This window comes from Zootoca vivipara, chromosome 5 (assembly GCF_963506605.1).
Source record: "Zootoca vivipara chromosome 5, rZooViv1.1, whole genome shotgun sequence".
Taxonomy (NCBI): Eukaryota; Metazoa; Chordata; class Lepidosauria; order Squamata; family Lacertidae; genus Zootoca; species Zootoca vivipara.
In genome coordinates, this window is record NC_083280.1 from 63,297,195 (window position 1) to 63,324,182 (window position 26,988).

The following is a 26,988-nucleotide window of genomic DNA, read 5'->3' on the forward strand; positions in this document are numbered from 1 at the left end:
TCTTAAGTCAGCTCCAGGCAGCTCTGGCACAGTGCACTGTGCATCCATCTCATTCTGCTCATTTCAACAAGGTGTAAAAAGTCTCGCTTCGTTGCAAGGTGTTGAGCAAGTGGTCTCCAGTTTCCCTTCCACCTGTATGTATAATGATTATTGTAGAGGTAAAGGTAAAGGACCCCTGGACAGTTAAGTCCAGTCAAAGGTGACTCTGGGGTTGCGGCGCTCATCTTACTTTCAGGCCGAGGGAGATGGCATTTGTCCAGAGACAGTTTTCTGGGTCATGTGGCCAGCATGGCTAGACAGCTACTGGTGCACGGAGGACTGTGACGAGTGCCAGAGCGCATGGAAACGCCGTTTACCTTCCTGCCGCAGCTGTACTTACTGAGGACTGAAAGTCTGAGAAGCCCATTCTGCTCTCCTCTTCAGAATTGTACCTTAGATCACTTAATAGCCAGAAAATTAATGATGTGTGATATAAGGTACAATTCAGATGAAGATAGCAAAACGAGATTCTCAGCAATGAGCAGATGAAGGACTACGTAAAAGCTGTTGTGCCTTGACCTCCAGTAGCACAGCAGAAAGTGGAAGGTCAAATCTCATGCAAGCTGAGCTACGCAGTATGTCACCAAGAGCAACCGAGACCCATTTGCATCATTTCCCTAATCAGTCTTCTCTTTTTCCAAATGTAGATAAACCTATACCTGCTGAACGCCGGCGAGTTTCCAATCATGATATCCCTCTTCCACCCATCCCACCCAGCTTCCAAAAGTAAGCACATCATTTGCTTTAAATTTTTTGTTTTTGCTATTGAGTTGTGATCTGCTGGTTTCAAAGTCTAAAAAGAAAGAGAATCCAAAGTGGATACAACTGGTTATTGGGCAAGAGATGAAATTAGGTATAAATGTCTTCCTTAACAATTTGCACATGAAATCCTCATAGATGAGCACACTGCCATGTATTTGTATTGGGGCCCTGACCCCCAGTGCAATCACCACCTTTGCCTTTCAGCCTCATGAGAGGGGGAAATGAGCTTTGGAGCACCTAAAATTAAAGAGTAAAAAATAAATAAAAATCTCAAGATGCAAGCATAATAAAAGACAAGAAAAGTAGTTTTAACCAGAGGAACAGCGTGTAAGCTCCAAAATTTGTAATGCTCTTTCTTTAACCTCCTGGCATTGTTGCACAAATTGGAGTTTAAGTGGTATTCCTTGAGGAAACTATATTGACAATTTAGAAGGTGCCCCTCTTTGCAGCAAATATTTCCAGCAGTTGGGCAGGCATCGCCAGCAAAACATAATGGATTGGATCCTAACAACTGTTCTTAACTCCTCCCAACTCCAGCTCTGCATCCTTTTCTTCTACAACCAAAGCATAGAACAGGCTGCAGTTAGAAGAGAGAATTGTGCAAGTAGAGCTGCCTTCCGCTCACACTAAGGTTCTGTGGGTACAACCCACTGTCTTTATTAACAGCAGACGGGATCCTGCAAGGGGTTGAGTAAATTCTTCTCAAAGAAAACCAGGAATAAACCAGAGGAGAACATTTCCTTAGGATTATAAAGGATGTATAGGTTTTCCCCCAGCCTTGCAGGACTACCAGAATCCTATTCTCAAAGTGCCAACCAGGTTCCTGTGAGAAGCCCAAGCGCAACAGTAATCTCACCACTTACATTCCCCAGCGACTTTGGTACTGGAGTCAGTACACAGCCATCATGACTAGCAACCATTGAAAGCTTTCTCCTCCATGAATTTGTCAGCCATTGGTAGCCACCGTGAATTTGTCTAAGCTCTTTACAGTAAATACCACCCTTTTCACTGCTTTGTCTTTTTCTTTATTCCCTGTACGGCTTTCTCCTTTTCTGGTTAAAAGAAATGGTGAGCAAAATGCAATTCCCTTTCTTACCTCAGTTGCAATCTGTAATACCACCCTGCATTTCCTCAATTTATGTTTGTTTCAGACCGCTGCCTCCGAAGCCAGCGACACTGCCAAGTAAGCCCTCCTTCATTTGACTTCAGTTGGGGTGGGTTTCCAATTCATGCATCTTCAGCACGATTAAGGAAGATTCCTCTCATGTTGTCTTTATGACCGGCATGGCATCAGAGGCAATAGGCAAAGGGGGCTGCAATTTTACATACCAGTAATAAAAGCCCTCTCTTGTTTAAACATGGAATGTTACAGGTTGCCTTGTGTCTTCCCCAGGACCACCAGAACCTGTGAACCGCACCTCATGTGCTCCACGTAGTAGTAGCAGCCTGCAAGGTGGTTCTACTGCAACAGAACAGGTGTGCTATTTGAATTCATTTTTAAAAAGAGGGAGATTGGGGGGGGGGGTTGTTCCACAAACGTTTGGCCAAGATATAATACAGACGTAGGGAATTTTCAGGCCTCAGGCCTCAGCAGCCTCCCCATTTGGCACACCAGGCTGTTTCAGCCAAGTCACGCTCACCTACCTTACAGCTGATGTCATATATGATGTCAGGTGTGGGGCAGGTATAAACTCCGCTGGACAGAAAGGGAGGTTTGCAAGTGCCAACGATAAACTGGTTGCCAGCACTTGCAAAGTGCTGTGCCTGTGTCCACCTAGGCAAAAATGCGTCATCATGACATCAGGTGATAAGACCGCCTCACCCACCTGTCAAACTAGACATGCAGGGAGGGGTTACAACGGATTCCTCCTCTTATAAAATGCCAGTCCTCAGTTAGGTCCTTCAGCCAGTTCACCAGAGACAAAAAGCATCTTTTAAAACAAATAACCTGTTTAGCATTTATTGCCTTTATGAGGAATTAAATCTGTTGCGATTACCATACTCTGGGCGTGGTCTGAAGGCATGTAAGGCCACCCTAGCAGAAACTAAGCAAGTGCGGTTCTAGATGGGAAACCTCCTAAGGACCACATAGGTAGGTCGCCTTGTGTTCCATGATAAAAGAAAGGTGGTTAATAAAATGTTAGGAAATAACAGAAAATACAGCAGAAAGGTGTGTGGGAACAACTGTTAGCCACACAATTAAGTAAGGGATATAAGCATTTTTGTCATGAATTCTGCAACCTACATTTAAAAACTCTTCATAACCTGCATTTTAAAAATAGAACAAAAGTCGTTTCATGAATAATTCTGAGAGTACAAAATATATACACTTGTGAATGTCTGGTGGTTCCCTCACTGTGAGAAGTGAGGTTACAGGGAACCAGGCCTTCTCGGTAGTGGCACCCACCCTGTGAAATGCCCTCCCATCAGATGTCAAGGACGTAAACAAGTATGTGACTTTAGAAGACATCTGAAGGTAGCCCTGCATAGGGAAGTTTTTAATGTTTGATGTTTTATTGTGTTTTCATTTGTTGGAAGCCACCCAGAGTGGCTGGAGAAACCCAGCCTGAAAGCTACACAAATGCTGGTTCATTTATAAAGTAAAGGTAAAGGGACCCCTGACCATTAGGTCCAGTTGTGGACAACTATGGGGTTGCGGCGCTCATCTCATTTTACTGGCCGAGGGAGCCGGCGTACAGCTTCCAGGTCATGTGGCCAGCATGACTAAGCCGCTTCTGGCTTAAATATGTATTCCGATCTTAACATTGGCTTGTTAAGGCAACACAGCAAATCAGTGCTCTCTTTTTTTAGTGTGCTGATGGAAATGCCTCTCCTTTTCACAGGATGCCAGCGTTCATGGTAAAGCATGGTTTATGGCTTCAAGTGATCGAAAAACAGCTGAAGATGCATTATACAAATCAAACACGGTAAAAAATAATTTCCAAACACTCATACCTTGTAATAGCTCCTTAGAAGCACAGAAGGGGAATGGAACTTGAAATTTACAAAATAAACATCAAAAGGCATATATATGTCTGATGGGAACAAATGTTACAGGCTTTTGATACAATATGATTTGGGAACACTGATCCCAGAACCCTCTTTCATAATGCATAATTCAGTCAATTTGTGGAAAGATTAAACCGTTCCAAGTCTCTTAAGAAGGCTGAGGGATTCACTGCAGGCACTACTGCAAGCTGACACAGAGTAATGGGATAGAATTGCCACCTTACTGATCTTGCAATGTAAGTTTACCATAAAGGCAAAAATACACATTAGACCATGCAAGGGATGAAAGGAAGGAACCTCCAAAATAGGGATCTAATCATTCTTATTTGGGTCTGTTTAAATTGATGGACCCATTCTGTTCTACAGGAAAGAGTCTTGTAGAACCTTTAAGCATGAATATGTGTATATTGGCATGAGCTGTCCTGGACATCAGACGTGTGAAGTATTATCCTAAGTTGCAATTCCATATGCACATGGTTAGATGCTATGAAAATTTATCCTGATGTAGAACCTGTCATGAAAAACTGATTTTCCAGTCTGATAAAGGAACCAACTTCCTAACCAGAACCTAGAACAGAATGCAATATTCTTAACAAATTATATTCTACATCTCTCTCACACACACTCACACTCAAACTCACAATTATCTTGTCACATTCTGTAAAAAAAAGCCAAAGACCATTTCCTCACTAGCATATGTAACACTAGCATAAGCTATATACAGTGGTACCTCTACTTACGAATTTAATGCGTTCCGAACGCACATTCGTAAGTAGAAAAAAATTTTAAGTTGAATCCCATAGGAATGCATTGGGAGAAAAAATTCGTAAGTAGAAGCAACCCTATCTAAAAATTCGTAAGTAGAAAAAATCCTATCTAAACCGCATCCAAGATGGCGGACGGAGCTCCATTCGTAGGTAGAAACATTCGTAAGTAGAGTTATTCGTAAGTAGAGGTACTACTGTATAAGAATTCAGATACAATAATGCAGTTTGCATCGGAGACTTTTAATCACCATTAATGTTAATTGTGAAGGTAAACAATAGACTTTTTCCAAGGGGAGTGGGTAGACACCAACAGGGATGAGAAAACTGGAAGACCCCCATGCTAATATTTGGGAGAGCTGCACATTAGCTAGCATTTTTCAGTCTGTTAAGATCTTAGGAAAGAAAGGGTTACGGGGGAGAATGAATTTCTATGTTATGAACCCTCATTAGTATTTGCTTTTTCATATATGACTTCTAGGATGGATCTTTCCTAGTAAGGAAGAGTTCAGGACAAGACTCAAAGCAACCATATACACTTGTTGTGCTTTATAACAACAGAGTATATAACATCCCAATCCGATTTATTGAATCAACAAGACAGTATGCTCTGGGCAGAGAAAAAAGTGGCGAAGAGGTAGGGGATTGCATTTCTGTTTTATTTGGATGGAAATTTCAGTTACATTGCTTCTGGGCGTGATAATGTATAAAAAGAAAATCTTTTTAAAAACTATTACTTTTCTTACACATTAAACTAAACAGAAAAGTAGGTGACTCAAATCCAAACGAGACCTAATTAAAATGTGCGTGCAGTTTACAATTCTTTTTAACAATCAAGCCTTTCATTTAAGAACTCCCACTGGGAGCTCCTAACTGTAGCTTTTCCCTTAAAGGCAATAAAATGAAAAGCACACCAAAATACTATCATTTATCCAAACTGTAGGGATGTTGTGCAGGTGGGGGCTTGTGGGGATGATAACAACTTAATTGAATGGAAGACAGATACACTCAATTCCCACTTGTAGGCCACATCCTTTCAAGCTATGAAGAAAATAGCCAAACAGTTGGATCTAAAGGTGTCTTTTGGAACAGTTGCTTTACACTTTGCTTTGTGCTAGAATATGAAACTAAGCCCACAGAGGGGGGAAATAGCAGTATATGAACTCTTCTGCTACCCTTTACATAAGTGGGACCACTCAACATTACATTAATTTTGCATGTGAGTGGGATTCAAACAATCATTAATTAGCAATTTCATAAAATTGACTGTACAAAGTGTTAGGAGCACCCTACTCTTGTGTAGGACCCTGGCAGAGACACATGCCTGACTGGCATTTTCTCTTCCTCCTGGTCGATCGTTTGGGAGCTTCAAAAGCTTTCTCCAACCCGAACATCACAGTGACTGATGCCAAAAGGCATAAGCACACTTAGGGATCTGCAGAGTATTTGCAGTTTGTGTAACAGACCTCAGTAGCTCAGCGTTTTGGTTAATCTACGTTTATTTACACATAATACACTTCGAGCAATCTGACTTAGCTCCTCCCTCTTTCTCATCAGACAGCAAAGAGAGAAAAGAACAAAGGACAATAGTCCTACTTCACAGAACACAGTAATACCAAAACATCCTGTCTCCGTCACTTCCGAATCTGTGGAATGAAAACATACACCGTCATGTGATAGAAAACAATCTCATAACTGCAGACACGGGGAATGAATCTCCAACATCTGGTAGCAGAGAATGGTTTCGATCCATCAACCTCTGGTATCAGATGTTGGAGATTTATTCCCCGTGTCTGCAGTCATGAGATTGTTGTCTATCACATGATGGTGTATGTTTTCATTCCACAGAGTGAGGAGTGACAGAGACAGGATGTTTTGGTATTACTGTGTTCCGGCACTTCCCACTCTGTGGAATGAAAACATACACCGTCATGTGTAACCCAGCCATAATGTGTTGATCCAATTTTACTCTTATCTTTCAGAAGATTTTAATTAAATTCTGCTGATTCCGAAAGTTCTGACCAGTACATATTACTTGTCAGGCAACTAATTTTTGTCCACCTCCCCACCTCCAAAAAAAGTGTGTATTTAATGTTTTGGGATTATATTGTAATAAAAGCAAGTATGTACATTGTCTTCTCACAAAACTAGAAAATTAGTCAAAGTATCCACTGTTAAATCAGAGAGCTCAACAGTATTGTTTCATATTTTTAATTCTCTCTTGGGGATAGCATTTATATCTGTGCTAGTGCAGTAGTACACATTGTAGCCTAAGGCTGCAATCCTAACCATATGTACTCAGAAATCCCACTGAATTCAATGGGGCTTTCTCCCAAATAAAGAATGCAGACTTTAGTCTTTTTAAAAAAGACTAAACTTAAAAATACTGAATGTCCTTTAAATGTTAACTTTACTGTACTACCCCCAAATGAAAAATCCCATACAAAATAACATCCTTTCACTCCCGAGAATTTTAAAAATGAAATGACATTATTGAGTTCTTTTGATTGAAATTTCACCTTTAATTTTTAAGAGGAGTAAGTTTTTTGTGTGTGTTTGTTATGAAACGTGGAAGTGTTTTTCTTCAGTATGTCATTAAATTTAAGACAAAATGTCAATTCAAAGCATTTAGTTTCCAATATCTTGAGTATCTTGAGTAAAATTTTGCTCTGCTTCATCCACTTTTTGACTCTCAATGGAGCCTTGTAAAACCAACACAAGTGCTGGAATGAGCCTGCTAAGCTCTACCCCACCCATGCACGTGTGTGTGTGTGTGTGTGTGTGTGTGTGTGTAATATAACCATCTATTGTAAGTTCATATACAAAGATTCTAGAAAATATTGACTAATAGTCTGCAGTTATATGTAAATATTTTGTTTTGAACTATTTTGTTTTGAGCTACTGTATTACAATCAAAGTTTAGTTGTTGATTTTACCCAAATCTTGATTATTCAGTTTTTGTCTGAATCAGCAAGATTTGTGTTTCCATCCATGTTGAATAAGCCATCTTGAACTCTTGTTTTCCCAATCCAGCACTTCAACAGTGTGGCTGAAATAATAGAGAATCATCAGCGGACTTCTCTCGTTCTCATTGACAGTCAAAACAACACAAAAGACTCAACCAAACTGAAATCTATTGCTAGAGTATCGTAACTGCACTGAAGATCCACGGGGGGAAATCTTCCAGCCCTTATCTTCTGAGAAATTAAGATTGAGCATCTTAATAAGCATGCAAAGCTTTCTCCAAAAGCTTTACACCAAGCACCATAGCCTGAGAAGTTCACACAATTTGTAAGAGGGGAAAGAGATTTTATTTGATATAGTTACCCAGTCTTTGAATAACCTACTGGTTGGTTGAATTATGAAGTGGCAATTTTACAGTCACACCAGCCTCTAAGTTGTTATGTACTTGAAAGTACTTAGGTACTTTTAAGATGTTCCAAGTTCAGGTAAATTATTCCTTGACATACGATATATTCAGAAGAACTGTACTAGCTACATCTTAACTGTTCTTAAAGCAACTTCTTGGGGAAAATGCACATTTGTTAAACCAGGATGTCTATGCCAAAATGAGCCATCATGGAACAAGCTAAAAATTGGACCTTTTTCCCCTGAGACAGGTCTAAAAATTCAGTTTTATTTAATTAATGCAGAATATTTGTATTGGCTTCAACTGTCCTAGTTGGGAGCATTGTTACATGTTTATTAAATGTACATATAAATAAGAATATAAAAAGCCTGATATCGAGCATAGTTCTGTGCAATTGTGACTGAGTGTACTTCGTTGTAATCTTTCATGTTTAAAGTACAACTTACCTACCTCTCAAATTCTATTAAAATGGGACATAACCATACACCTCTGCTTTTTTAGAAATGGGTAACAGGCAAATTCCTTGTGCTAATGATTTTACTGATTGTGGGCATGCAGGATCAGTTACCAAGGTTAGACTTAAGTTTGGAATTTTAGACTGTGCACAATTTAGGACACGTGGGTATAAAATGAAAGTCTAATCATTAACTGATTATTGTGGGGAGGGGGGTGTATTTTCCTCCACCACAGAATTTAAGACAAAATAGAAGGCGTGACTTTGTAGTGTAAAACATTATGGCTTGGATCCAGCAAGGTAGCCATAGTGCTTATGGAGCTTTTTCCTGTAATTAGCAAAAAGAGCTCTGTGCATTTCTTGGCTTCTGTCAGTGAAACTAGAGTTGAGATTTTGCTCCAATTTTCCAAAGGACAACCCCCTTATTTCTAATCAATGGCCTTATTCCCCACCTTCCTTTTCCTCCCAGATATATTTTGCATCAGTTGCATTTTACTACACCCTGATTGTTATCTAAATAATTTTCCACTTGCTTCTATGAGTTATGCTAACACTATAGAATTTTTTGGACACAGAACACGTGGCTTGCCTTCCTGTTACTTCAAAACTGAGTATTTTTCTTAAAACTCCAAATTCTATAATACAGTGTTTCTAAATGAGAATTGACAGCAAAGACCTGGGGTCACTTTTTTTTGTCAAAGCTCTGATAACTACTCTCCTTCAGAAGGGAAATGGATTTCTGCTCAAAACTACACACTTGTATGACAGCCAAATGATTTTCAGCTCTCATCTCAAGGTGAATAAAGGTAATTGAACAATGCCTCCAGCACTATCCTAATTAAACCCAAGCCCAATTTCAGAAGTATTTTTCTTCCAAATCACAGTAAGTAGTGCTAGACCTACACAGGATATTATGGTTAATATGTGAACTTCTTTCTTTCCAAATCAACCAATTCACTGTTAAGCACTTTTCAGGCATTCTACATATAAGTAAACTTCAAAAGGGAGATGGGCAGAGATAGCTTGCTCATCAACCCACTACTGCTGCTTCTTTTAGAAATTCTCTATGGATGCAAAAAAGCTGCTCTGCAGACAGTTGCCTTCCACAAATTGGAAGGCAAATGAAATGGAGACAGATTTGCAGCTTGCATGCTCTTCCCCACTGCCTACCCTCACATATTTACTTACCCTCATTTGGCACACCTGGAGGCCTATTGTTTTACAGCAAACGAAGCATGTTTTTGGAACCACTTTTGTGGTCATATACCATGTGATTTGCATAAATGAAGGTGGGGGAAAATGTTTTTTCTTACCAGTCAGTATTGCTACATTAAGGAATAGAGTCATACCTCGGTTTAAGTATACTTCGGTTTGAGTACTTTCAGTTTAAGTACTCTGCGGACCCATCTGGAACGGATTAATCCACTTTCCATTACTTTCAATGGGAAAGTTCGCTTCAGGTTAAGTATGCTTCAGGTTAAGTACGGACTTCCAGAACCAATTACACTCATACTTCGGGTTAAGTACGCTTCAGGCTGAGTACTCTGCGGACCTGTCTGGAACGGATTAATCCACTTTCCATTACTTTCAATGGGAAAGTTCGCTTCAGGTTAAGTATGCTTCAGGTTAAGTACGGACTTCCAGAACCAATTACACTCATACTTCGGGTTAAGTACGCTTCAGGCTGAGTACTCTGCGGACCTGTCTGGAACGGATTAATCCACTTTCAATTACTTTCAATGGGAAAGTTCACTTCAGGTTAAGTACAGACTTCCGGAACCAATTGTGTACTTAAACCAGGATACCACTGTACTTCATTTGGGTTTCAAATTCAATTAACGTAGTCAGTTGATGAACAACAAACTTCAGTAGCTTAGGGAAGAAATAGTAAACCAGCAATAGGACTGATGCTCCAGAGCTGGGGCAAGTATTTTTACACAGCAATCTTACACATTCACTCGGAAGCAAGTCCCACTGACAGGAAACTCAGCTTCCAAATGCAGCAGCAATTTAAGGCCGTTTTCCTGCCTTGAGTACATAATACTGGGAGTGAATGCCATTTAACACAGATCTCAAAATTGTATAAAATCTACCATTTCCTCAAAACCTTAAGCAAATACGTATATAAATAATATGAAGCTCTCCAACCTTGTTAACTGCAACAAAGGATTAAAATTTAATAGCAATGTTACAAAAAAAATTAGTGGCAAAAAAAATTACTGTCACCTTACAAACACCTACTCATGTAGCATTAAAAGTAGTTGTGCTGTAGCAGAGAACAAAAGCCACATTACAAATACACTGCCTGGCTGCTCTACAGCTAGAGCCATGTAGCTGAACCTTTGTGGATGGCATATAAATATTTAAAAGTCTAGCAACAGCCTTACAACATCTCCTTTCTGGCTTGCATGTTCGTTCAAACTCTTACATTCAAGGTGAGGCTTGTGTCATTATGAAATATTTTCTTTTATAAATACCCAAAATAATTATGAATATAAAAGTTGGAATGTCCACACATGGAAATAGATGCACCATACTACCTCCTTTAGTAAACTTATATTGTAGCTACCTTTTTTTAAAGTGTGCATCCTGTAATGTATCTGAGGAAGTCACCTCAAGTAACTAAGACCATTTTTTAAAAGTATAAATTTCTATCCGCAAGGTAATTACTGAATGTTACAAAAATTATTCAACACAATTAAAGAACAATATATCTCTATAACAAATTTATTAACACCAAGCATGTGCAGGGGAATTTTTAAGAGGTAATTCTGAATTGCATTTCTTGTTTAAAAGCACATCATTTTCCTGAGATACTTTACTTTGTAGGAACTGTTTAAACACTGGAAAAAGTTAAAAATACAAATGTGAACCTGTTACTGCTCATTACACTTGATTTTTCTTCCTGCTCAATTCCCTTCAGAGGACCAATATATAACTTAGGTACTGAAACACTGCCAATACTCAAAATTACTCCCTGGCCTTGCAACACAAAAATTAAGTATTTTGGTTATTTCTATCAATACAGATTATTCACACAATGCCTGTTCAGACTTGACTTACTAGGGACAAAGTTCAACCTAGTAGGTGTTGGGACAGATGTATTTCTCTTTATCCCTTTCACTTTGGCAGGGGATGGAAGAAGAAAAAGTACTGTTTGATCCAGGCTATCACATACTTATTTAAACGCTGAAGATGTCCAACACATGTTTTTTCCAAAATCAAAGATGCAATGTTCTATGTTACAACATGGATTATTGCAACTTCCATTTTATGACAAAGGGGGAGGGCACAATCAGCAAAAACTTTTGCCAGATTGAGAATTCTCTCCTTTCTGTCCCACAAGTAATATCTGAACAGGCCAGACAATTTAAAGATGTAATCCCTAGCCTGCAAGGAGAAATAAAGACTGACTGCAGGCTATGAGAGGACAGTAGTTTGTATAGTGGATCGTGAATCAACCCAATTAAAAGCCTGATAATCTTGAGTAAAAACCTGATACCATTTCTAGAACATAGCAGCCAGTGCTATACTGTCAAAAAGACAAAAATCTATTCAGCAAATAAGAGACCACAATCAAAATGGGCAGAGTTTTTTGTCCAAATCAGAAGATAACCAAATATAAGAGGGTTTTCTTTCCTATTGTAGAATGACAAATACTCCAGAATTTTATGAGGCATCAATGTATGGGATAAGAAAATCTAGATTGGAGCACTCTTTAAAAACTAAGTTATACTCTCTAGCCACACAAAAAGACTTAACAGAAAAATAGCCATAATCCGATTTCTAACAAAACCAAAGCCACCACAGCCACAGGCTGCCCTTTATATACATCTGGTGGCAAAATTATTCAGTATAACACAAATCATACTGATTTAATAGGGATGTCAAACATCCACTTGGAATGTTCTTCAATGTACTGTACAAATTGTGAATACATTATATTTACAACTGATCTCATTATCAGGCTTAAACACAGTAACATGTTTATTGATTTATATGAAAAATACTTCACTAAGAAAGTAGACAAACTGCACAGAAATAGTACAAGTGTCATGTGCATAGCAATATAGCTTAAAGCATTCACATATGGCTTTGTTTAAAAGAAACTGTTAGAAAAACTGGCCCTATGAGGGCCTGTGGTTATACAGTTGACACAAAGTAAACTGCTTCACATCTTTTAGGCACTTGCTAACAACAGTGTTTATCCCTGGAAAAGAAATGGGGGGGTTGTTGGGGTTGTCTTGAAAGAGCAAGGAAAAATACGGCAATAGCTGTGTGTAGCTGAAAAACATTTTTTAGTAGTGCATGCACAGAGCTGAAAAAATACAATTCCTGTGCAAGATTTTATAGCAAATAACTGAAGTATAAAAATATGTACACACTTTGATTTTTAAATATATACATAACAAAAGCCCTGAAAGTCATTCTCTAAATATATCACGGAAGTAGTAACAAAATGCAATTTGAACTGCAATTGAAGCTATTTAAATTAAAATCATACAGCATAATTTTAGGTATTAACACATTTGTTTCTCTTTTAAAAACATCATTTTGATGCTGTCATCCAAAATAATCTGCAAGCAGATGAACTCTTTTGTCTTTTTCAGTTATCACAATAAATTACCCTACTGAATTCCAGTCTCGAGTGGCTTCCATTAGATGACGCTGTCCATGTCCTACCCAATTGTCCTGATTGTCAAATATCCTCCCACAAAACCAGCACCTAAATTTAGTTTTCAGCGTATTATCAGAGGTAGTTTTCACAATCTGATAATTGTTTTTGCTCGTCTTCTTCAGCGTTAATTTTAAAACAAACCTTTCTTTTACAGGACTTACAGGTTTGAGCATTTTGCGTTTTCTTCGAGAGAGATCATTAGTAATTATATACAAGCCGTTATAATCTGCTGGCTCCAAAAGAGCATCAATAGTTCTCTTTGACAAGGAGACCTTTAGCACATGTCCTTTAAATTTAGCAATAGTCTTCATAACATTTACAACTTCTGGAACATCTGCATCGGGATGGTTTAGCACTACAACTGGCTGATTTCTTCGGGGGCATTTGATTAATTGTTTGGAATTAAATGGAAGTAGCTTTAGAATCCTCACAGTGTCTTTTGACAATCTTGGTCTACAAGGGGCGCGAATTAAGGATTCAAATTCATTCACATCCATTTGATTTTTCTCTTTACATTTTCGATGCAACATTTTCTTTCTAGGAGGTTCTTGAAGGTCATCTTTAACTTTCCGTTTCAAATTCCTGTTCTTCTGTGAAACCGTAGCATCAGAAACTTTAGCACCAGTTTGCTTTGAATGACGTCTAGCTTTTGAAAATTTGTTTGTCGGTGGCCCTGTTGACATCTGGGTTCCAAAAGTGTTCCCTTTGTTAGCACTGTCTGTTTGTGCTGAATCAGATGGAATCTTTTGTGACCGTGTCTTTAAATTCCTAAGGGAATGTACAGATTCTACAGAAGTAATAGGATCCTTTGATTTATCACTTGCCAAACAGGCATTTGCTGGCATCAATGTACCTGGAAACAGTAAGGCATCGCTAGAAGAAAAAGCTGCCCTTTTCTGATCTAGTGCAGGACTATTAAGGGAATGCATATTATTGAACTGTAAAGATGACTTAATGTTGCTAATCGGCTGACAATTGTCACCAGGAGGAAAGGTCTTAATTTTCAAAAAAAGCTTTTGTTGCATTGCTCCAGGTTTCTTTGGTTCACAATTTTGACTATTAGCAGTACCTTGAAGAACATTATGCTTCTGTACTAAGGATTTGTTTGGCGACATACATTTAAGAAAAACTGCTTGTCTACCATCAGGCAAAAGTGCATAAACAGGTTGTTCTTGTCCAACCTCTGGTTGTTTTATTGACTCCAAGGTAGCAACATTACTGCCTTGATGTCCAGCCTGTATTTTCACGGAAGAAATTCTGCTCTCTGAATTTGTCATGTTAAGCTGTTCCTTGTATGACATGCCAGTGGATGAAGCAACCGCTATCCCACTAACACCAGAATAATTTCTTACAATTCCAGAGCTGTCAATTTTAAATTTCATACCTGATGTAGCTACTGCCTCTTTACCACACTCTTTAGATGCCATTTTCTCTAAAACCTGAGAACTATTTTCAGTGGCGTTTGCAATTGTTCTAATTGAGCCACTACCAAAAGTCAAGATCATTCCAGGTCCTTTGTTTAAAAGTAAAGGTGTAGCTCTTGTTGCCTGAACATCTGAACTGTTTTTTGGAGAAGGCTTCCCTGAAATAGCATGTAATCCTTGTTGATGGGCAAGGCGCAAAGGTACAAAAAACCTTGGGAGAGATGACTGAAGTAGCACTGATTTCTTCTGTTCTGGAAGCATTGGACGGATAGCATTAGGGACATTCAAACTGTAGTGCATATTGTGTTTTTCCAACTGCTGTGCTAAAATGGAATCTGTTTGAGTTTTAAGCAATGCACCAATGCCTGTTGTACTGGAAGTAGAATGCATTTCTTCTGTTCTATGAGCCATCACTGGGAGTCGTCCTTCATTCCTAAAATACACACCTTCATTCGTTGCACTGCCATTCACATTCACCTCTCTCTTGAATTTAACAGGAGAATTAGTTAAACTGCATGCAGCAGTTGAATCTCTGAAGTGTGCAAATGTTTTACAATCCATTTTATTATTTGGAAATGAGTTGTCATAACCAGTTTTTATATAGTTGAGTGGCTGAGCAGCAGGTTGCCCTCTTAGAACATCTTGTAATGACTGGTTTACTTCAGGTGACAAATAGTTGGATGCCTGAGTACTCTGGAGTGAGAAAACAGATGTTATTTTAGGCATAAGTGATGTATTTACACAATTAGAGGCATTTTCTTGTTTTGATTTTTCAGCTACATGTTCCAACACTTGATTTACTATTGTATTCAAATGCTGCTGGTCATTATGATGATTTTCTATAGGATGCTGTCTGTCAGTAGCATAATTGGATTGGTTAGCTGAAAATACTGGAACATCATTTGTATTTACAAAGCCATGAAGAGACAGCAATGAAGATCTTCTTTCTAGATTTAATACTGTTGCTTGTTGTTGCAGATAAGTGGTTTCATTTACAGACCTACTTTGGAGAGAAAAGGTACTGTTGGACATATGGTGTTTAGAGCTATCCAAAGTATCTACTTTGGAATAATTATGGAAAGGCAGTGGTACTTGATTAGAAAAATCAGTTGATGGGCAGTAGATATTATTGTATTTACTGTTGTTTACTTCACCATTCCGTACTTTTAATTCTGTAGGAAAGGTTTTTTTCATAGGGTCATAATGAAGCATGTGTGCACCAGCAGAGGATAAAACCTGAGAATGGTCCTGAGGTACACAATTCATCCATGAAGGATCTATATTTCCAGCCTTGGCCACAGAATCACAAGGAAGTGAAGAATCTGATTTTGCTGGCAGACGAGTTGTACAGTTTCCTACCATTACAGTATGAGGTTCTACTGTTCGAGATGTATTCAAACTAAAATAATCTGGACTTTCTTGCTTTATTTTTCCTGAATATTGATTAGAAAATGACAATGGAGATGATGCTAATGAGTGAACAGAATTATTTCTAGAAATTTGCTGATTAATTTCATGAGGTCCAGCAGCGGAAGTTAAATTGAAGTTGTCAGCTGTCTGCTGCAGACATTCAGTTGAACCATCTTTTACCCCATCAACCTTATTTTCTGTTGGCAAATTCTGTTTATCTGTAGGTAGAAGTTTTATTACTATATGCTGTTTTCCATCGACCACCTTGAAGCCCATAAATTTAGCACTATAATTTGCAGGAACAGATATTTTGTTGTTTTTAACCATCAGAACTGTAGGACCATGAACAGCTTTTTTCAGCACGCCAGAACCCAAGCCATCTTCTGCTCTACTGTATGGTATTGCTGGAGAGGATTTTGCCCCACTGTAGATATGCCTTTCATTTAGAAGATTGTTGTCTTCATTGAGGTGTAATTCTTTTGTAGGCTGGCCTAGCTCTTCAGATTTAGGCTGAATTTCCTTCATGTTTTCGAGAACTTGTCTGTCCTCTTCTCCAGTTCTACAAGTGCCAGTAGTCATTCTTTTACGTCTCCACAGGGCCTTCCTCGATGCACCTGTTTTGTACCTTTTCAAGATAAGTTTTAGTCCTGTTGACGTTTTCTTCATCTTCTCATTGTTATCTGTATCCGTTTTATCTTTTGCATAGAGGTGGTCTCTGTGTAATGTAATAATATGTTTCAAAAGATAGTTTTTCCTTGATGCCATGTAGTTACAATATTGACAACTGAAGGGAAATGTGCCAGTGTGTGAAGCAACATGTTTCTGAGACTCTTCTTTTGAAAAACTTGCATGGTGACATTTATCACATTTATATTGTATTTCATTGTGCCGATGAATATGCTGAACAAATGTGCCAACATCATGGGTGGAAAATCTACATCTTTCACATTGAAAATGGCCATTTACACAGTGCCTAGATGTGAAATGTTTTGTTAGGTCCAACAAAGTATATATATTATCATCATTACAGATTTCACATTTTACTAAAGTACTACGATGTGTTCGACGGTGTTGATTAAATGATTGGAAGTCATTAGCTGAAAAATTACACATTTCACAGGGGTAAGATGGCAACTCTCCACGATGTAACAGCTGGAAATGCTTCTGTAGATCATTTGGACTGTACTTAACATTGTTTCTGCATTTGGTACAGCTAAATTTCAGTATCTTTGCAGATGTTTTCGATCCCTCCTCATAATTCAGTCTTGGTTTACTATGTGGTATATCAGTCTCAGAACAGTTGCTTCCATTCACATCCGTGTGCATGGAAAAGGCTCTTGCAGGCTTTTCTTTACATTGAAATACTTTCATGTATCTTTCAATTTCATGTGTACATAGCACTTCATTTGGGATCTTTACCCTAGGCAGCTCTATTTTCACATTTTTCAGTCCATAGGTGAGAATATCTGAAATTGCAGGTTGAGTTATATGCCCTTTAACAGAAGTATCCAATGTAGGAACACTTGTTCTATCTAACTCATTGTTATGCAACCAACTTGTATTTTGGATGCAAAAGGATGGTTCTTGTTCAGATGGCATTTTTCCTAAAGTACTCTGTAATTTACTATTTTTGTACTCTTCGTTATTTAAGAGACTCTTGTGCAGAAGTACTCAGAGTTCCAGGATATCCTCAGTTTAGTAAATCTGAAATTGAAAGTACAAAGTTAATTTTAAAGGTTAAAAGGGGAAAAGATACCCATAGAGTTTCACATACTAAAAGCAGCATACTGACTGACACCTGTGTGCTAACATAGTCATTAAAACGAAAAAGGCACAGAGCTTTTGATCAAAATTGGTTTTTTTGTCACCACAGATATGTCACATTTCCCCCCCATTAAACCCATAATCCCCTTGATGTGGATTAAGAATTGAAATCTTCACAGTGACACTCAAAACCTTTCGGGTATTGGGGTCTCTTCTTAGATACTCAGATTACTTTGCTCCTCCCACATACAAGTTATTCTCATTGGTTAATTCCTACATGAGTTAATGTGGTGCCAGAAGCAGTGTGCCATTGTTTCAGCCACAGCTTTTCTCCCAAGTCAGTAGAAGACAGTCAAACCCTACCTAGTTATGTTCCTGGCCTTCCACCTCCAAGATGATCAGTAAGTCAATCTTCACCCAGTTTCCTATGATCGCCCCATATTCTACACATTTGGACATGATGGACTGCTCAACACAGAGGCTGCCAACCATTTTATAAAAAACAAAATACACAAACAGGAGACTCAATTACCAACATGCACAGACTGTACCATAACAACATGAAATGAAAATAACCTTAAATGTCAACTAGGATTTCAAGCAGGCAACTTACCAGAAATCTCAATTAAGTAGATTTTAAAAGATGCTTCACTCTGCAATACAGCAAACAAAATACCCCTTACTACATGTTCTGAAACACAGGAATAATGTGTATACACCAGGAGTAAAAGACAGAAATTTGAAAATATGTGCCTCGGTGGTATCAGACCTAAACATTTCTAACACAGGTCTTTCCCCTTAGTAGATGTTTTGCTGAGGAAAATCCTCTTGTCCGGGGGGGGGGGGGGGAGGGAGGGAGGGAGGGAGGGAGAGAGAGAGAGAGAGAGAAAGAGAGAGAGAGAGATTCATTAAGCAGAAGTGCTGTGCAGGCATTATGCCTAAACAAGGAACTGGGGTTAAAGTAGGAAAGAGAGGGCCATGCAAGACGACACTGTTAGCAACATTCTTGCATGCACCGGCCTTCCTCCCACATTGAGCCAGAAATCCCTTCCAGGATTTGAAAATTCTAACACCTAAAAAGAGCTAGAGAGGTCTTTGTCTTCCTATATGCCGTTATGTCATCTATAATGTTGTTCACCAAATTAAAACAATGAAGTCCAAGGGTTCCAACACTGGTTGATGTTCTCCTTTTCTAGCTCAAAGCATAGTAGCAATGTTTGAAATTCTCAAATGGAAACAGCATTAGGTAATTTTGTACTTGGTTCAAATGCCATGTCCTTGCCATTGTGCAACACCTAATGGATGCCCCTATATCCAGTCCATCACCAGATCATGCAATCTATTACAATGTCACAAAATATAGCCCTTCCTCTCTGCTTCCTCAGCAAAACTCTGGCCCCTGCCCTGGTAATTTCTTTCTTTAGCTACTGCCATCTCAGGTCTTCCACTGTCCCATCCTTCACCCACTCATCTCCATCTAACATTATGCTGACAATGTCACCTCCCCTGGCAAACTGACCATGTGATGCCCCTTCCTAAATCCCTATACTGGCTTCCTCTCCCCTTCCAGATCCTGCCTGACTCAACTCCCAAGTATCTTAAAAACTGTATCCATCCATACTGACCTTCTTGGGCTTTTAAGCTCTACAGAGGGGGTTCTCTTAGTAATTCCACCAACCACAGAAGTGCAGAGAATAGTAACCCAAGAGATCACTTTCTCTGTGACAGCCTCTAAACTATGGAACTCCCAACACAGCTGCATTTAGCATCTTCACTATACAGTTTTTGCTGTATGCTGTAGACCAGAGGTAGGCAACCTAAGGCCCGGGGGCCAGATGTGGCCCAATCGCCTTCTCAATCCAGCCCGCGGACAATCCAGGAATCAGTGTGTTTTTACATGAGTAGAATGTGTCCTTTTATTTAAAATGCATCTCTGGGTTATATGTGGGGCCTACCTGGTGTTTTTACATGAATATAATCTGTGCTTTTATTTAAAATGCATCTCTGGGGTATTTATATATATATCCGGCCCACCACATGGTCTGAGGGACGGTGGACTGGCCCATGGCTGAAAAAGGTTGCTGACCCCTGCTGTAGACAAACCTCTTTTACCCTGGCCTTCGACTGTTTCATGGGACCCACCACTTTTGCTGAATTTATACTGTTCTGCTCAATTTCGAATGGTTTTACTTGTTTTATAATTGTAACAGTTTAACCTTTTTAAATAATTGCACATTATACTGTTGTAACTCACCCTGGAAGCTTATGATGAAGGGTGGGTGAGAAATCTTACAAATAAATAAATACATTTCTTGTGCTCATCTTCAAATCCTTCCAAGTTCCACGGCCTTCCTCTCCATTATCTCTCTGCTCTTATATCTTAACACATCCCTTCCTTTGGCTTTTACTTATTCAGCTCCATTACCCTCTGTTGACTAAAAGTCTCATTCTCCACCCTTTCTCCCTTGCTGCCTCAAATACCTCCCAGAATGTGTCCAACCACCTCCCTCATTCAAATTTCTCCTAAAAACTCACCTTTGGAACAATCCTCTAGTGCAGGCATCCCCAATGTGGCCCTCCAGATGTTTTGGCCTAAAACTCCCATGATCCCTAGCTAAGAGGACCAGTGGTCAGGGATGGTGGGAATTGTAGTCCGAAACATCTGGAGGGTCGAAGTTTAGGGATGTCTGCTCTAGTGATAATACCCTATAGTAACCAAGCTGAAGAAACTTAATTTAATCTTATTCCCCCGTTTTCCACTGCTTTCATTGCCACTGTTGTTTTCCTTCGTTAGGTTTCAGATTGTAAGAACCTGTAAAGTGCCATGTACACAGATGGTGCTATATGAATAATAATAATAACCAGCATAAGCAACCAGGCATGTTGTGATTTACAGGTCTGAACACATACATAAATGTAACGAGTGATATCCAACTATTCTGTGAACTGTCCTGAGACCTCTGGGTATAGGGTGGTATATAAATTCCAGGTATAGGGCGGTATAAAAATAAGAGCACACTCACTGCAATCAATGGATTTTAAGTTGATTTTGGTACTACTTTGAGTATAACTAACATTAGATATCACTCAACAGCATGTGAGAATACAGGATATTTTAAACAAAACTCTCCCACAGTGAATTTAACTTTAACCACAAATAAGTAATAAACTTACTGTTTAAAAAGACTAAAAATCCATTCTTCAGTAGTCTGTTCAATACTTTTCTTTTCCAAGAGATGACCGGCATAAAACAGAGGGTCAAAAGACACTGCATTCAATGTACAAAAAATCCTGAAATAAAGAACATGTTTTTAAAAACACAAACATAGGAACAACTTAGAAGTCACTACCACTTAAAATCTAACTGTGCCTGATCCTAATGTACCTACAGCAAAAATTTAGGTAATTTTACTCTAAATGTAAATTCATAATATGGCCAGAAGGGGTGAAATTTTTATCTCAATATCTAGAAGTTTTGCAAGTTTTTGTAGTTCTGCACATAGCTGGCACTAAGTAGTTACTAATACCCCCTTTAAAAAAATGATACTGTTGACTACAAATCTGTAGCATTTTTTGACTCCTGATTTTTAGCAGGATAATCAAAATCAAATAAATGCCCACTATGACAGGAATTCTAAACAAATAAACTAGGCAAATGCCAAGTTTAATTTATTCTCCTAAATCTCACCAACCTTACACATCTGTACAAGTCTTCTACACTTTGGAATAGAAACCTGGCTATGCTAGCTAACTTTAAAGCACATGTAACGAGCTTCCTTAATACATAATATTTACATTGCTTACTTGTAAATTAACCTGCAAATATTTATCTCCAGAAACTGGAAATCTAACTATTTCCCAAAATATTCCAAAAATAGTTAAAAGATGTCAGGAATGAATTTGTTCACATGTTATAAAACAAAGGCTGCACTCCTACTTTTGAGTAAACATAAAGGGGATTGCACTAAACACATGAGTCTTATTGATTTTGCAAGCTTTAAAATAGTGCAAACACCACTAGTTTACTAAGGGTGCAATCCTGTGGTACCCGGGAAGGAGTCCCAGACACCATAAAGTATCTCTAGAAGTGGACCACTGTCAGGTGGTTCCCTGGATGGCAACAGTGCTTTCTGATGCCATGTCTACCCTAGTGGGCCCAAAACTAGAAGGATATTAGCATACATTGAGGGCAGGTAAGGATCTGCAGGATCCTACACTTCTTCATTCACCCACATGACTCCAGAAACTACAGTAGCCTAAGAGCTGGTATACCTAATTCCCTGCAATGGAAAGCAACCATAACAGAAAAAATGGTCACCCCTTCCTCACCTTCCGCCAAAGCCAGCAAGGCTTTGAAAATGGAAGTCACTCTGCCTGAGATCTTTGCCACCCAGTAGGATTGCTCTGCTCACTTCCCGCTTCCCCAGATTAGATTACTTACAAGTAGTAATAATAATAATAAAAACAGTTTAGATTTAGGATTTTCTAGACAGCAGTGACTTGGAAACCAGAGTACACAATCAGAAGCATGAAATCTTTCACAGAGAAAGAGGTGTGTGCCATGCAGAGGTGTGTGCCATGGGGACCAGAGAAGGAACTTAACAGGCTAAATCACTCTGCCCAAGGATTAAAAGCAGATATGCCTTTTTTTAAAAAAAAAAAACCAAACCTCAATTTTATAACAATTTTAGTATCTCCTTATACAGGCTGAAGCCTAAAATCTAGTTACCAAAACATACATCATTTTAATGGCAAAAAACAAACCCAATACATCAATCTTACAGACTATCATTCTTGGTTCAGCATTGTAACCTACATGCAATGTACAGTGGTACCTCGGGTTAAGAACTTAATTTGTTCTGGAGGTCCGTTCTTAACCTGAAACTGTTCTTAACCTGAGGTACCACTTTAGCTAATGGGGGATCCCGCTGCTGCCACATGATTTCTGTTCTCATCCTGAAGCAAAGTTCTTAACCCGAGGTACTATTTCTGGGTTAGTGGAGTCTGTAACCTGAAGCGTCTGTAACCTGAGGTACCACTGTAGTCACCTTTTTAAAAAAAAAGATGTTTAAGTCTACTTATCAATTCCCTATACAAAATATCCCATATTTTGCAAGAGTTGAAGGAATAGCAAAGCCAAATTATCTCCATAGTTTGTATACTGTAACACTGTATACTTGTCTACTTGTAACACTGTAACTTCTGGTAGTATCTTTCTTATTTCAGAACCAAGCCTTTGCGTTTTCATGTCTCAAGTATATGTGAGCAAGACTGGACTGGCAGATTTAGAATTTTCTCAACTTAAGTTGTAATACAGGTCCATCTTACAAATTATCCACATAAGTACACCCCACTATATTATTATGCAGCAATATATCACTCACTGTAATTTAGTAAGACGGCAGTGAGAACAAAAATGATTAGCACTTTTCCATGGTTATAGAATAATCTTTGCACTATCTTAAGGAATTTTCATGAACAATTGGCTTTGTTGGTTTTCCTTTCCAAATAAATTCTTTCAAGCTGCACCAACACATGATACTTAACTTCAGTCCTACGGTAACTATAATAAATATCAGCAACCAAAATCAGCTCAGAAAATGTGATTGTGGCAAGTCTTTTTTTGCTGCAAGGCTACACCCAAGCAAAACAAGATGGCAGTCAACAACAAAGCAACCTCTCTCTCTCTTCTCTCATTCTGCAGGAAGTGCTTCCTAGCCAGTTCCAAGTTAATCCTTTCAACACAGTCCAGATAGGGCAATGCTCAGCATCTGCACTTGAAAAGGGTGAAGGGCCTTTGCCCCAAGTCAAACGTAGGATAACCCTTGTTGAGTTTTGAAACCATGGAGTCTAGCCTGCCAACTTGCTGTCTTTAGGTCTCAAGACCCTTAAGGTGCTGGAGGAGTCCATAAACTGGAGAGAAAACAAAAGACCACCCAACTCATCCGTCTGCCTGGACACACACAAAAAAGCCCTTTCGGGTTGAGTTGAGTTTCCTGGGCGCCTCTAGAACTTTTGGGCGCCATTGGGAGAAGCGCTGCCAGGCCCCTCAAGTGTCGCTCAGGGGCACCAACCTCGCTATTTTGGCCCCCATGGAGCTGTGTTGCGGGAGACCGGGGATGGAGGGGATCAAGCTGCTCGCGCCCCCGTCCTAGAAAAGGGGTCCCTGGAGCCGCGAGGAGGAGACGGGGCGCTGCCGAACAGCAACTCTCATCCTGGCAAGGCGGAGGGATACACGCGCGCTGTGTTGGTCGAGTTTTCGCCCACAGGGGCGCGAGCGGCCGCGCGGCCAACGGCGCGTGGCCCCTCAATAGCCCCCCCCTGCGCCCCTTGAATGATGTGCACTTCTCTCTCCCCCCAAAAAAAAAAACCCAAGCCGCGGCCGCGGGACTATTTGATACCTCGGCCCAACAAGAGGGCGGGTTCCTGCCCAACTACCGGGATTCGCCCGTCCCGCTGAAGAAGCTGCCCCCTCCCGCCGCCCGTATGGGGTGTGGGGGATCCCGCCTCCCCGTTACCTAGCTGGGCGCCCAGAGCCCCGCGACCTTCCCCCCTACGCTGGGCACGAGCGCCGGCCGCCTAAATTACCTCGCCCGTCTCCATAGTCCGACGAGTCACAATTGGCGGCCATTATAGTTTTCCATCCGGGGACTCCGGCAGTTTGACGAGCTCAGCAATGGAAGGCGGGGTGACTGTGGCGGAGGGATATGTCGCCGCACAGGAAAGGGGGCGGAAGGACGGAGGCCCAGGGAAGTTTGGGGGGCGCAAGGAGACGCCTCAGGCGGGCTGCCGACGACCCCCTCTTTGCCGCCACGACCTGCGCGCCTCCCCCCCCCGGCGCTTTCACGTACTATGAAAGCTGCCTCAGCGGCGACGCGGCAACTGCCGGCGGCCGGGGAGTTTTTCTGTCAAAGTAATGAAGGCAGCAGCGGCAACACGACCGAGTCCCTCCTCTTCCTCCTCCCCGCCTGTTATTTGTGTGTGTGTGTGGGAGAGAGAGAGAGAAAGGAAGGCTGTGGGGGTGGATCAGTAACACCAATACACACTACCAGATCCAACAAAGAGGCACCCATATTCCCCCCTCACGGGTGACCAACGAAACGGCCTGGTGCCACACAAGCACATACATACACACAAGCAAAGCCCGTCCCGTGAAGCAAAACAGGGCGCCATCATGTCCTCTTCCTCAGCCAAGGGATGACGACGACATCACCCACTTCTTCCCCCTTTGCTCATCCATCAGCCGCACGCGGCCATTGTCAGGAAGCCGCCTCCTGATATTAGCAATGTATTTGCCCTCCTTCCAGTGCTCATCTTTCAGTTGCAGATAGTAGTCCTTTCGTGCTCAAAAGAAGAAGGAAAACGCGGCCTGTTTCCCCTTCTCTTGCATGAAGACGACAATGGCGTTGCTCTTTGCACAATCGCGAAATGCAAAGGGAAGGGGAAATGGCCTCCTCGAAGCAGCTTATATGAACCCAGCTTAGCTACAAAACAAAGCAGATGGGGAAGAGAACTGCTGAGTGGGCACATAGAAGCATGAATAGGTAGCATGAATCGCATTTGTTTAAAACCTAGGTGAACGTTATCCGGAGGACCTAAAAATGGGGGTGAAGCCAGTGCTGAAGCTTTCTTTGTGACAGACAACACAGGGGTGCGCCTTTGGTTGGTACTGTATATGGAAGGTAATTCTTTGTTTAGCCGTTACTGCAACAGGAGGGTAAGCTTTACAAACCAAGGGATTGCGTCCAAATTCAACATTTTTGCAGCCTTGCTGAAGCAAATCCAGCACAGCATTATTCAACATATGAGCAGCCATATTCATAGCTGTCAAGTTCTCCCTTTTTTAAAGGGAAATTCCCTTATGCTGAATAGGCTTCCTCGCGAGAAATGGGGAAAGTTGACAGCTATGCATATTTGGATTTTAAGACCAGAGTCAAATGCAAAGAAGGAAGCTAGCAGGAAAAATATTTGGAGCATAAAGGGGTGGTTTAAATGGCAACATGCGGTATAAAGAAAATAGATTGGCTTCCTGTGTTCTATGGAAGACCTTAGACGCAGAACTAAAACAAATGTAACATTCAATAAATGTCATCCTTACATTCCCAGGAAGGGAGTGCAATAAACAGATCTTCAAACTGCATTATTCAGAGTTGAATTTTTCCATCAGACTCAACTCTGCTATTGTCTTCCCCGCCCCCCCGTTCTGTATTTGAACTTCCAAAAGCAAATACTGTTTCAACAGTCAGAGAAAAAATGCCACTTTTCAATGGACTATAAAACCTTTAGACATTTGCTAAAGATTCATTACTTTGTGAAAAATATGACTATTTTCAATGAACAAACTTTCAAAACAAACTCTCATCCAAGAACCTACTTGCATATTAAATCTTTTTCTTTCTTTTTTTTTTGGCTTATTTGTTTGAAAATACGATATCCTACCTTTCTGTTTAGATTACTAAACATTCAATATGGCTAATAAATATATAAAATGTTGATAGTATATACAATGTATATAAATACATCTGGGAAGCAAGATGCACTTTTCATAAATCATGAAATAAAGCATTTGTGACTGTGGAGAGATCATGTTTTACTGGGTTTGTTTTACATACTGTATTCGCTATGTGTCCATAGTTTTGTGAAGAGCTAAGTTTAAAATACAAAGTATCCATTGCTGACTAGCAGCTGGTTGTTACATGAGACTGGTCTGGAAAGCAAGGGGTTTTTTTGTATACTGAGTAAAAAATTGCACTTTTGATTGGCTGTAAGATGGAAAATTCTTGGTCACTCATTCAACAGAATAGGTGATCTTATAGGAAGGGGATGAGAATTCTTTGGAACATAAATAGGCTGGACGGGAAGCAAGGTCGGCAAGAGGTGATTGCAGTAAAGTGGGGTTTGTTTGTTTTTCAGGGGGTGCCAATACCACTCCTAGCAAGGATACAAGAAACCCTAGGTATGCCTCTGGCTACCAAATATCTTTAGGGCTGGTTCAATTAGCTGCCCCCCCCCTATTGTAGTAGAACTTCAATGACCCTATGGTTTTCTATGCCTTTACTTTTACTGCCTCCATATAACACTTCCAAGAGAAGGTTTCATTAAAGAGTACACCCAGGTATCTAAATGAGCAAGTTGATTCTATAGCCTGCTAATCCAAGCACAATCTATACCTAGGAATGTGTCTGTCAAATATCATAATCTTGGTCTTGGAGTAATTTGTAGATAGGTCTTCCTGTCTACAGTATGTGCTGAGGCCCAGTCAGGAAAAGGAGAAGAGCATTAAATCACCTGCATACACCAAGATTGAGATCTTT

The 26,988-nt window shown here is 40.0% G+C and overlaps 2 protein-coding genes across 7 annotated transcripts in view; one reads left to right on the forward strand and one right to left on the reverse strand.

Annotated features, from left to right (window-relative positions):
* BLNK (B cell linker) overlaps nucleotides 1-8,325 on the forward strand; it is a 98,234-nt gene extending 89,909 nt beyond the window's left edge. For all 4 annotated transcript variants that reach the window (XM_035137409.2, XM_035137408.2, XM_035137406.2 and 1 more), the window contains 6 exons: nucleotides 687-765; nucleotides 1,953-1,984; nucleotides 2,195-2,277; nucleotides 3,645-3,728; nucleotides 5,056-5,211; nucleotides 7,608-8,325. In XM_035137409.2, coding sequence (XP_034993300.1) covers nucleotides 687-765; nucleotides 1,953-1,984; nucleotides 2,195-2,277; nucleotides 3,645-3,728; nucleotides 5,056-5,211; nucleotides 7,608-7,727 — 554 coding nt within the window. In that variant the 3' untranslated portion in view covers nucleotides 7,728-8,325. The remainder of the gene's footprint in view (nucleotides 1-686; nucleotides 766-1,952; nucleotides 1,985-2,194; nucleotides 2,278-3,644; nucleotides 3,729-5,055; nucleotides 5,212-7,607) is intronic.
* Nucleotides 8,326-8,396: 71 nt separating this feature from the next.
* On the reverse strand, nucleotides 8,397-24,630 carry ZNF518A (zinc finger protein 518A). Of its 3 annotated transcripts, none has more exons than XM_035138138.2 (5): nucleotides 24,263-24,630; nucleotides 20,849-20,965; nucleotides 18,288-18,327; nucleotides 18,038-18,155; nucleotides 8,397-17,614 (listed from the first exon to the last, which is right to left on the reverse strand). In XM_035138138.2, the coding sequence occupies exon 5, from the start codon at nucleotides 17,507-17,509 to the stop codon at nucleotides 13,022-13,024; it is 4,488 nt and encodes a 1,495-aa protein (XP_034994029.1). In that variant the 5' UTR covers nucleotides 17,510-17,614; nucleotides 18,038-18,155; nucleotides 18,288-18,327; nucleotides 20,849-20,965; nucleotides 24,263-24,630; the 3' UTR covers nucleotides 8,397-13,021. The 3 variants fall into 3 exon arrangements, with proteins under 3 accessions (XP_034994029.1, XP_060130828.1, XP_034994030.1); XM_060274845.1 differs by lacking the exon at nucleotides 24,263-24,630 and adding an exon at nucleotides 23,498-23,978; XM_035138139.2 differs by lacking the exon at nucleotides 18,038-18,155.
* Nucleotides 24,631-26,988: the final 2,358 nt, after the last annotated feature.

What these genes read in the sequence shown, in the direction of transcription:
- ZNF518A (XM_035138139.2), bottom strand. Translation starts at nt 17,509, where the DNA reads ATGCCATCTGAACAAGAACCATCCTTTTGCATCCAAAATACAAGTTGG.